A 12,177-nucleotide genomic window follows, 5' to 3' on the forward strand; every position below is an offset into this window, starting at 1 on the left:
AGAGACAAATTTGGGATTTCTACATCACTTTTTTCTGGAAACACCATGACCCACAATAAAAACCAAGGCAAAATCTCTACGGACTTCAGGTCATGTCTCTTAGTTCTGGCAACAAAATGTTGGCTGGCCCTGATAACAGCTGGCTAGACTCTTCATCTGGGGTGTCTTAACAACCCGCTGGGCTGAGTTGAAACACATGTAGCAGGGCAAACTAACACCAGTGCATTACGGGTCAGTTCACAGGATTGGCTGGCTTTCCGTCATGGTCTTAAATAGCTGTGTTATCGGTGCAAATGAGGGGTTGAGGAGAGGAGCACTGAGATGGAAACAGAGAGAGTGAGAAAGAGGATGGTCGGAAAGGGGGGAACAAGATGAGGAGGATAAGCAGGAGGAGGAAAAATAAAAGAGGAGAAGATGGATAGGAGGGCAAAGCCGGGGGCGGAAAAGATTAAGAGAATAGAGAACAGCAAGATGAACAGAACGAGGGGAATAGAATCTGAAGTCGTTTTCTCATATGAATTTCAGACAATGTCTGGAGAATCAGGTCTGGGCATTGTCCTAAGTTGCTCTTTCACACATGTCTAACCCAACAGGAGATAATCCATGTCAGATGTGTTCTCACCTACTGGACATACTCCGTTTGGTTTACACGAGGGGTGGCGCCTGAGTAGAGCATGTAGGAGGTATAACATGATGCAAAAATTACACTGCAAAAATTCCAGTGCTTTTTTTGACAGCACATCGAAGATGACGGACGAGGCTACCACCTCATCTGTAATGATGACTGTCAATGAAACGCAAAGTAAAAAAAACAAACAAACAAACAAAAAAAACAAAACATACAACTGCATGTGACTGGCACGATGTCATCAACACACCCACTTGCTCGCTGTGAATACTCTGGACAATGACCTGCTCTATTCTCACATGGGTTAAATTGGACATTACACAGATTTTGTACTAGGGAGCTGGCAGGGTATAAAGTCTGTTTAATGTCCAGTCCAACTAATTCGGGCATTTGCGTTCTCACATATAGCTCCTCCAGGTAATGTCTAGATAAGTTCAGGGTTGCAGTGCATGTGTGAAAACAACTTGAGAGAAGAGTGGGAGAGCAGGAGATCTGGAGGAGGAGGACTGACAATGAAGATGCAAAGGAGGACAGGAAGATGAAGAAGCGGGAATCGGCAGAAAGATAAGAGGAGAGAATGCAGAGAACACTGGGGAGGAAGGCAGAGGGAGAGCAAGAGGAGGAGAGGAGCTGAGACAGAAGACGTGAAAATAAAGGAGCAGGAACAGGAAAGGGAGAAGATGATGGAATGGGGATGGGTTGGAGGGGCCAGGAAAAAAGATCAGCAAAGAATGGGAGGAGAAGGAGGCATGGGAAGAGGAGAGGGGGAGGCATTACCTGCTTGTTGAGTCCTAGCATGTTGCAAACCATCTCTCTGGAGTACGGCTGTTCCAACACATAACGCAACAGGCCTGTCTGGGGCTCAAATAGGTCCTAGAAGCAACACACACATGCAGGGTTACTGTGTGTTTTTGGATATGTGTGTGTGACTATGGTGTGTAGGTATGTGTGCACATTACTAGGGTTGTAAGAAAATCTCAACACTTGAGTATTGCGATATTATATTTTGTGATAGTGTATCGAGTCTCAAAAACACTATCAATTTTTAATTAATAGTTTACATGCAAAGATTCATAGCAGACAGTGGTTCATTTTGTGTTGTGTGTAAACCCCCAACCGTGAGATAGCAGTGCTGTAATCTATGTTCAGCCATTTGACTCTTCCACACCAATGTAACAACGTTAACTGAGACAGGAAGTAACATAAACACAAGGAACACAGGCCTATGAAATTACAATATATCGCCTTGCTTACAGTAACTTAATATATCACATTATATTGAATCGTAACCCCTGTATCGTGATATGTATCGTTATCGCCAGATTCTTGCCAATACACAGCCCTACTCATTACCTTGTCAAAGGGCAGCATGCCCCGCAGTGGGAAGCATAGTGAGGAGGGGTCCAATTTCCAGGAGTTACAGATTGCCCCACTGTTATTCACTACTGGTAAAAGGCTGCACCGACCTGTTGACAAACACATAAATGCGTACAAGTACAAGTCAAAAAAAGTGACAGGCACATCTACTAGATACACATACAATAAAATTTACCATACTGAATCCATATACCAGGATCAGAATTAAAACTATCTTTTCCATCTTGAACGAAGTAGAATATACTGCCTTATTAAGATGCTGAATTCTTGATTTTCAACATCAGTTAAAGACTAAAAAAAAAATTAAATTAAATATAAAAAGACACCTGTAATCACATTATCACAAGATAACCCCACAATTAGTTTGGCTTACTTTCACTTTATTGAAGACCATTTTTGCTAATTAAAACTGATGTGATCTTACAACTTATGGGTACAGGTCTGAGTATTTCAGTGTCTCTTACCACAAATTGAGTTGATTCTAGCTGTGGGTCTGAAACTGTCCACAAAGTCTGATATCAAACTCCCTAGGAGCTAAAGAGGTTAATGAGAAAGAAAGAGTAACGGCAAGAAGCAGAATCAGAGTTACATCCAGATGCGTTTGCATACACATAGTTTTAAGCATATAGTCACAATTAACAGATGTAAACACACACCAAAGGAACAAACATCTCTACCCAGTGAGTTGTTATCAAGAATATTAAATAGACACACACAAACACACAAATAAAATCAGCCTCTTGTGTCCTGGCCTTAATAAATCACATTTCCATCGAGATATACTTAGATGGGACAGGACAGGCAGTTATTAGGATAGAACCACCTCCCACACACACCTACCCAGTGTGCAAGCTGACCCTCAGGATATAGTTTCCCGATCTCTGCGATTGCAAAGTAAGCTGGCAGGAGACAGGCATTCCTGTCCAATATATATTCAACTACCTGAAGTTGAGACACACACACACAAGAGAAAAACAATACATAAAAATTGGAAAAAAAAATTAATTTCCTTCAAACAACAAATTGAAACGATCCATCAAAGTAACAAAATTTGATTGAAATATTTGTAAAAAAGAAAAAAAAAAGAAAAAGTAACACATTCCAACACTGATGTGATTGAGTAGAATAATACCTCTCTGGCAGCTAGTAGCTGTTGGACCACAGCTGAGCTGACGGTGATAGGTATGGTCTGGATTTTATCCAGTACAGCTTTCAACAGGTCTCGTACACCCTGAGACACACAAACACGCATGCGCACACACACATTAAGACACACAAACATTAAAATTATTTATCTATATTGATGGGGATGTCTGCTACATTTATGGGATCTACTAGTGAGGTAGGCAGGTTTACAACCATTGTTACAAATGCAAATGTGCAGGACTGCAGCTATTACGTACTGCGTAACCTTGCCTAATGACATTATACTACTTCTTAAGAGTACAAGATATGAAATCTCCTCACATCATCTTTAAATTTAGTGACACCTATGCTGATAGGTAGCAATTGATGTGCTATCTGAGCAGTCCAGATCCTAGAGATCTATTTAAATTGAACGATTTGTACATCAGTACCTTCCCCATCAAAAAACATAATGTTTTCATTTGGATTTTAGCCAGTGATGTTGAAATAGCCGTTGGCAAACGTCTTTTTTTTTCTTTTTCTAATATACTTTCCCCCTTTTTCTCCCAGTTGTATCCAGCCAATTACCCTACTCTTCCGAGCAGTCCTGGTTGCTGCTCCACCCCCTCTGCCGATCTGGGGAGGACTGCAGTCTAACTACCACATGCCTCCTCCGATACATGTGGAGTCGCCAGCCGCTTCTTTTCACCTGACAGTGAGGAGTTTTGCCGGGAGGACGTAGCACGTAGAAGGATCACGCCATTCCCCCCAGTTCCCCCTCCCCCCTGAACAGGCACCCCGATTGACCAGAGGAGGCGCTAGTGCAGTGACAAGGACACATACCCACATCTGGCTTCCCACCCACAGACACGGCCAATTGTTTCTGTAGGGATGCTCGACAGAGCCGGAAGTAACACAGGGATTTGAACCGGTGATCCCTGTGTTGGTAGGCAACAGAATAGACCACCACGCCACCTGGAAGCCCCGGCAAATATCTTTTAACAGCTTGTTCTACCATATCTGCTTACTAGCCACAACTTTGTGTCTTCTTTGAACTCAGCCTGACCTATTTTTCTGCATTTTGCTACAGATGTAGAACTCTGTGCACTGTATTATTTTCATGGAAAATCTACAAAATGTTTATGTGTTAAATATTCATAGATTAGCCATTGTCTTAAATATGCCAGCAATAGAAAATTATCATGAAGGACATCTGTTTGCATGTAAATCTTGAGGACTGTAACTTTAAGAGTGATACCTTACAGCTTTATGCTGACCCTGCACTAACTCTGTTTGAGCTTTCCTCTGGAGGCTCCAAAAAGACCACAACCATAACAAACACATGTGCATCTTACAAGTATGCAGTTAACATTGTCTATATGGTTCTTTATAAGTGGCTAACATTAGCAGATGCATAGGAAAGGTGCTATACACAGCCCCTCTCTCATCACTGTTACCAATGAAAACAGATACAAGATTAGTTTCATATCTTTAAATTTGCTAATTAATCCACCATGCTATCAAAATCAAAGTGAAGGATGCCTTACTCCTAGCATATTCAGAAGAGCTATAAATGCAAGTTGAATATGTGTGGCAGGAGTAAAAAGTACCTCCATGTTAATACACTGAAGTTCGTCAAAATATTATGTTATTGTTCTCAAAGGAGTAATATTCTATCCATCCATCCATTATCCGAACCGCTTATCCTGCTCTCAGGGTCATGGGGATGGTCTTCAATTATAGAAACGTTCTATTGTATTCCTGGCGCCCTCTTATGGTGTTAGTTGGCACTGGCTGTAATCACTGTAAACGTCACTCTTGCCCCCTTTCTCGACCAGTGACGAGAGTGGTCGGTAGAATCTTTGCTCCACCCGTTTTGGTGAATCAAAATGTTATAAACCACTTAGAAATATGATCCACACGTATTAAGTGTTTTATGAATGTATATGCAATGATTTGTGATGAAGCACAATTGTTATAAGTGCCTACTGTAATTGTTTTATTGAGATAAATGAATGGTATTCTGCAAATTTGCTAGCTAGCACCCAGGCTCGCTAGATAACTGCCGCACGAGCATTGTCTAACTAGCAGCTAATACTAGTGTTAAATATAATTTGCTTTACATGAACAGAGGCTGGAGCAAGATATTAACAACACTGTGCCAACGGAGCTTTCTTTTTATTGCCAGGTATGTTATACTGTTTATACTGTGCAAATGTACTCGCTGCATTTAAAGTTAATTTTCTATGATATGTAAAAGATGGGTTCTGGTGACAAGTATCCTAGCCACATGGAAATGTGTATGCGTACGTGTGATACCAAAGAATGCATTATTAACTGGAAAAATCTATACGAGCACTCTGTATTGCCCTTTTCTCACGACTGGTGACAAGAGTGGGACTGGAGCAAGATATTAACAACACTGTGCCAGTGGATCTTTCTTTTTATCCTGACGAGTCATTTGCTGCTGCACAACACACAGACCAAAGACGAGGGGCTACACATGCACTCAAGACATAGCTGGAAACGCTTGTGAAATAATAAGATGAAGGGATATATCGCTGGATCTATAACTCACTCAACCATACATGTATGAGTGAGAGAGAATGACATAGGAAAAAACTGAGATAAAAAGAGACCTTGTAGTCCACCCCTCCGATGATCTTGCGAATGAGTTTGAAGGTTAATGCCCATAACTGAGTCCTCTCCCACTCCAAACTGTCTGAGCTTATCAACGCTACACAAACCATCCTGGGAAAAATAATCAAATATGTTTCAAGATTAAAATAAAGACATTTAGTTGTGGTTTAAAAGTAAAGGACAAGCACAGATAATGTTTTAGGGCAGAAACCAATACAAAAAAAAACCAACTTCTGAATTACAAAGTTTAATACTGCCATTCCAATATATCTGTCAATCCGTACACTTCTGTATATCTCTATGTCTAGCTATATGTGTGTTTGTGTGTGCGTACCTGGGAGGCAGTAAGTTGGTCTCCACAGCCATAGCCAGACAGTCATAAAGGAAAGAGATTCTTTTGGGGCTGTGCTGGCTGTGAACAAAGCGCACGATCCACTGAACACACTGGTCATGGGACTCCTATGACAAAAAGAAAGCTTTTATGCAGCAATGGAAATAACAGATTCTATGTCAGGAACAACTAATCAACAACTAATCAACAACTGGCAGTCTCTTTTGTAAAATATTTATGGTTCATAGCTTTGCCATGTTAGAATGTGGGCTGTGTAAAACTAAACAATTAACAGTCTGATGTGTGTGTATTTAGTGTTAAAAATAAAGTGTGCTAAAGAGAAATATTACTTTGACCAAGCAGATTTCATATTTGAATGGTTCATGAGTCATGAATGGGCCATGTAGTATGCATTGCATACCTGCAGTGGGCAACAGAAGCACTACTTTTTACCTTAAATGACTCCCAAAAGAAACTTCAAAGAGTGTGAGAACCAACTATATTACACCATCAGTGACGCCACAGAAAGCTGAATCAGTTCATCTGCACACGTTTATTGGGAGAAACGCTTCATCAAATGTTGTGTCCAGATGAACTGATTAAAGTTTTTGTGATTTCCTTACCTGGATTATTGAGCATGCACAAAGACACTATCAGTTATAAGAATCAGTAAGGTAGGCAAGCAGAGAAATCTTGCGAATTTGTCATCACTTGCATGCATGCATGCGTGTGTGTGTGTGTGTGTATGATTACATCTGATATTACAGCTGATGATTGCTTATGGCATGAAACAGGCTTGTACTGCTATGTATTGAAACTTTTTTTTTCCTGCATCTGTATTGATAGAAACACACACACACACACACACACACACACACACACACACATACATACATACCTGCGGCAGCGTGCCCCAGTATTGTCTGAAGGCCCCTAGACAACTGATCAGTTTTGTCCTCTCATCCTCTGGAGTGTCCATAAACATTCTAAAACAAAGAAGCATGTGTGTGGGGGGGGCACAAGGAGATGGGTTAATTCTCCCACCTTAGGTGGAGAAATAAATCAACAGAAAGTACATTGTTATTTACTTAAACAGTTCATCTTAATTATTACATGCCCCAAATGAGGAGCAGAGAAATAGGCTGGCTCTAATTCTTATATTTATCACCCCTACTTTGTGTCACTTAAGTACTCTGTTAAAAAATGGCATCCATAATAATATTACAATATTGGCATTTATAACAATATAGCCACCATCTGTTTTAAAAACAGATGATAAAATACAAATGATGTGTTTGGGAGTTTGTAAAAGGCCATCTTACCCAGCAAAAGCCTCTTCAATCATCTCAGTTTTCTGCCAGAGGACAGCATTGATAAGAGAAAGTAAAGACCAGTTAAAAGGAAAGTAGACTCTCTGTCGTTCTTCTACCTGCTTCTCTCTCACCTCCTCCACTGATGGTATCACAAATTAGTATTGTTAGCTACAACCACTTTTCCAGTTAGGGTATCTTACCCCAAACTGACTTGGATGGGATATGTTTGACCCGGAGGGGAAGCCGGCAATATTTTTTTTTTTTATTATTATTATTATTTTATTCATGTACCATGAAATGTTGCAGGAACCACTATTTTTTGTGTGTGCAGGAACCACTAGTTACATAGCTAAGAAAGAATTATGATGCATGCAACTAGAAATAAAACAGGCTAAAAATGAGACATAATTACAAATCGTGGTTTATCAAGAGTTTGCGTTATGGACGTAACATTTACGATAGAGAATAATGACAAGTTCATCCTTCGGCGTTTTTTTTTTTTCCCCATTGGAAATACCTGTTCTGTAGATAACACATTCCACTCAGAAAAACAAAGATGTGACATCAAGGCAAGTCAATTTTATTTGTATAGCCCGTTATCACAAATTACAATTTTGTCACAGTGAGCTTTACAGCGATACAACATCCTGTCCTTAGACAGTCGCATTGGGTAAAGTACTCCCTATAAAATAACGTGAATTTAAATAAATGAAAATGAACTTAAGGCGTAACTTGCCACGACATCCTCGAAGATACTCTGTAGCTGCGTTTCCATAGAGAGCGCCATGTTTTAACGATTAAATGTAAAATTTTATCCGACCATATCACGATTTCTAACGTTGCTCCATTCGCTGAGTGCGAAACAGTATTACTACGCCGGACGTGCAGAAACGTGCAACCTCAAAAACAAGCCGTGGACTCCTCCACGCCAAGCTGCTTGGTTCCACTTCATCTTTTGGTAAAAGGCGTTATTTGCCATCCTCTCTTTTTCCGCCGTCAAACTCCCAGCCCTCTTGTAAAGGACGGCACACACCATCTGAAAAAGGGGTGAGAGGGAATTGTATATATATAAATAAAAGGGCCCTTTTACAAATGTTTTCTCCTCTGATTGGTTGCTGTCCACCGAAATTAGGAGCGTGACATGGGGCAATGTATAATGTGTGTTTTCTTTGTTTTCTTTCCCATCCAGTTTTCTTTGTTGAATCACAACAGCAGCTGATGAGCGCGCGACGCACGAAACAAGCTTGTATTTTTCCGGACACCATCAATGATGTAGATAAAAGTGCTGAACAAATGAGGAGTGGAACATTAAGATAGACGTATTAAAATAGAATTAAGATAGTAGAAAAAACTTTAATGCATTCACTTTTATCACATATATATACATATATAGTAGCGATCGGGGGAAGACGGTCGTTGATGACAGCTACGCGCTGGGGAAGCGCAAAAGGATTATGAGACTGTTACTATCATATTCGGATAATTGTTTTGTTAATGTTGTATTATCCATCCATCCATTCATTATCTTCACCGCTTATCCTGCTCTCAGGGTCGCAGGGATGCTGGAGCCTATTCCAGCAGACACCCTGGACAGGCCACCAGGCCATCACAGGGCCGACACACACACACACACACACACACACACACACACACACACACACACACACACACACACACACACACACACACACACACACACACACACACACACACACACACACACACACACACACATTCATTCCTAGGGACAATTTATTACGGTCAAGTCACCTGACTTACATGTCTTTGGACTGTGGGAGGAAACCGGAGCCCCCGGAGGAAACCCACGCAGACACAGGGAGAACATGCTCGAACCCAGGACCTTCTTGCTGCGAGGCGACCGCACTAACCACTGCGCCACCGTGCCGCCAATGTTGTATTAATGTTTTGATTATTGTTGTTGGAAAGCCCTTGTCAAGATGAGGAGTTTAGTTTGGCTCCCGCTAGTATTACTAGTATTATGCACTCACTTCAGTTTACTGGTAAGGTTACTGGCCCTTTAAGAAATACAGAGCCTTTCCGGTTCTAACCAGCTTGTCTCAGTCTGTCTGTTTGCTAGTGAGCAAGAGTTTGCCTCTTCCATTTCGAGGAAATTGTGTGTCAATGACAGACACAACCACATTCTTCGAATAAATATCCTCAAACTGAAGCTCTGCCTCCGTGATTCTCTAACCGGAGTCACACCACCATAGTGTTCGCCAGCTCTATTCAGTGCATCTGTAGAGGCGCTAGACCTCTGTTATATTGGTCCTTCAAGCCGGATGGAGTTCCTTCAAGACGCTATGGCAGACCAGGATACCACAGAGACATCGGCTCATCCCCACAGTGAGCGACACCTACCATGCCACCTACGCAACTTCGAGGTGGGCTATGAACCTCAACTACAAGATGAACCTCCAAAGGCTCTATCCCACACATCACAGCACCGGGCTAGAGAGATGAGGGCCCTATCTATGAGGAGTGAGCACCCACATCAGTCGATCCCATCCAGATGCCTGGCGAGTGAGGCAAGGGCTCCATCTGAGGTAGGTCTTCACGTCAGTCGATTCCTAGGACTGCCACCAGGTCCAGTGTTGGCTCCCTTCGTTCATCTGTGGGTGTATACCGCCAACATGCTCTGTCACCAGTCCAGGAAGCAATCCTTCAGGAGAATATCCACCACCTGGAGCTCGAGGAGTTACAGTGCCGGGTCCTAGAAGACTACAAGGCTGATTTGGAGTGTCAGCACCTTAACGCCCAGGCCCAGGAAGCACAACGCCAACAGCAGGCGGCACAAGAAGAAGCACAACGCCTACAGTAGGAGGCACAAGACGCACGGGAAGCTATCGCCAAACAACTTGACAGGCAGAGTCGACTGAAGAAGGAGAAAGAACTTCAGGTAGCCAAGCTGGTCACCTCACTCCTCCAAGAACCAGAGATGGAGGGACCACATAGTAGTGCATCATATTCAAGGAGCTTCTACTCTTTACCGACAAATTCCCTTACCTGGGAAGTTCTCTCTCCAGATATGTCACCACTGATGAAGAGATGACCGCATGACTTGCAAGTACTGCTTTTGGCAGACTCCACAAGAATGTGTGGACCAGGAGAGGCATCACCCAGGACACAAAACACTTAAAGTGTATCGGGCCATAGTTGTCACCACACTGCTTTACGGCTGTGAAAAATGGACAGTTTACAAATGCCATGCAAAAACACTAAACCACTTTCACACCACATGCCTCAGAAAACTTCTTGGCATAAAGTGGTATGGCAAGATCCCTGACACAGAGGTCCTCACTCTCTCAAGACTGCCAAGTATACACAACATCCTCATGCAATCACAGCTTTGTTGGGTGGGCCATGTAGTTCGCATGCCAGGCCACCGGCTCCCAAAGAAACTGTTATATGGTGAACTCAAGCAAGGCAAATGCTCCTATGGTGGTCAAAACAAGCGTTTCAAAGACACCTTGAAGTTTTCGTTAAAGGCCTTCACCATCAATTACGATACATGGGAACAGAAAGCTTTGAACAGAGGAGAGTGGCATGCAGCTATCCGAAATGGTGCAAACACATATGAGGCTGCCAGGATTGCTGCAGCAGAGAGCCGCAGGCAGGCCAGGAAAGACTGTGCCAGCAACCCTCCAGCTACTCCCACTATCCCATGCCCACACTGCCAAAGAACATTCAGGGCGCAGATTGGACTAACCAGCCATCTTTGCACCCACAGAATTTGGCCCTTACAGGATGACTAGATGGTCCTCGTCGCTGCGACGGACGAACAACACACTCTCTACCAGTGACGAATGCTCCATCCGCCAATGCTTCTGCAGGCTTACCACATCAATCCATCACTCATCTACACTCTGCACCCTCTCCCGTGCTGCCAGCATTATCTAAGCTGACTTACCCTCCAACTGGGTTGCAGTACCATGCAGTGACACCCGTGCCTCTAGTGCTCTTACCATACCACAGAGCATGCATTCCCGCCGGCTCATCCCGCCGTCATCACTGCAGTGATGCACCCTCCAGCACAAGCGATGTCAACCTCCGCTGCAGCCCCTGTGTTGTTGTACCCTGCTCCCATTGTGCCTGCTCCCACCGAGCTTCCCACAAGGTCACACGAACTTTTTGTATCTACGCCTGGTATCCAGACCCAGCAGTATCATGCCACAGGACCCACTGCAGTGCAGAGTCCTACCTACTATGTGACCACCTCTACTGCAGCTCAACCATACCAACACATGAGTTCTGCTGCGGCCCACATGTCTCCTATCCCGCCACAGATTACATCAGGGCATCCCCAGCATCCAGGTTTAGAGATGCTGCATCCAGGTTTAGAGGCACTGATTGCCTCTCCTTACGGCATCCCCCAGCCGATGCTGCCAATCTTCGAGCATGACTGCAAAAGGGACTTTGTTCTACTCAAGATGGCCTTGGATAATTGATGGGCCACGGACACCGGTCTGAACAGTATAAGTACCAAGTGCTTCTCGGCCACTTGAAGCTCCCCGGTGCCCTCCACCTAGCAAAGGCCTACATGTATGACCCTCGGCCTTATACCACTGCAATGCAAGCCTTGCAAAACAAATACAGTCAACCCTGAAAGCTTGTCCATTCAGAGCTAGGTTCCATCCTCAACTCCCCTACCATCAAGTTTGATGGCACTGAAGCCTTTAACTTCTTCACCCTGTCCATCCAGTCTCTGGTGGAAATGCTCGGGACACTTGAAGGGCCAAACGGGT

The 12,177-nt window shown here is 43.2% G+C and overlaps 1 protein-coding gene across 1 annotated transcript in view; it reads right to left on the reverse strand.

Annotated features, from left to right (window-relative positions):
• Positions 1–8,280, reverse strand: part of med23 (mediator complex subunit 23) — a 45,497-nt gene extending 37,217 nt beyond the window's left edge. Inside the window, exons 1-10 of the mRNA XM_056295190.1 lie at positions 8,151–8,280; positions 7,424–7,455; positions 7,000–7,087; positions 6,105–6,229; positions 5,770–5,881; positions 3,138–3,236; positions 2,846–2,947; positions 2,470–2,539; positions 1,982–2,094; positions 1,406–1,501 (exon numbers count right to left, since the gene is read on the reverse strand). Of these exons, the coding sequence (XP_056151165.1) occupies positions 1,406–1,501; positions 1,982–2,094; positions 2,470–2,539; positions 2,846–2,947; positions 3,138–3,236; positions 5,770–5,881; positions 6,105–6,229; positions 7,000–7,087; positions 7,424–7,455; positions 8,151–8,201 (888 nt within the window). The 5' untranslated portion in view covers positions 8,202–8,280. The remainder of the gene's footprint in view (positions 1–1,405; positions 1,502–1,981; positions 2,095–2,469; positions 2,540–2,845; positions 2,948–3,137; positions 3,237–5,769; positions 5,882–6,104; positions 6,230–6,999; positions 7,088–7,423; positions 7,456–8,150) is intronic.
• Between the last annotated feature and the right edge of the window lie 3,897 nt (positions 8,281–12,177).

The sequence above is a fragment of the Lampris incognitus genome, chromosome 15 (genome assembly GCF_029633865.1).
Source record: "Lampris incognitus isolate fLamInc1 chromosome 15, fLamInc1.hap2, whole genome shotgun sequence".
Lineage (NCBI taxonomy): Eukaryota > Metazoa > Chordata > Actinopteri > Lampriformes > Lampridae > Lampris > Lampris incognitus.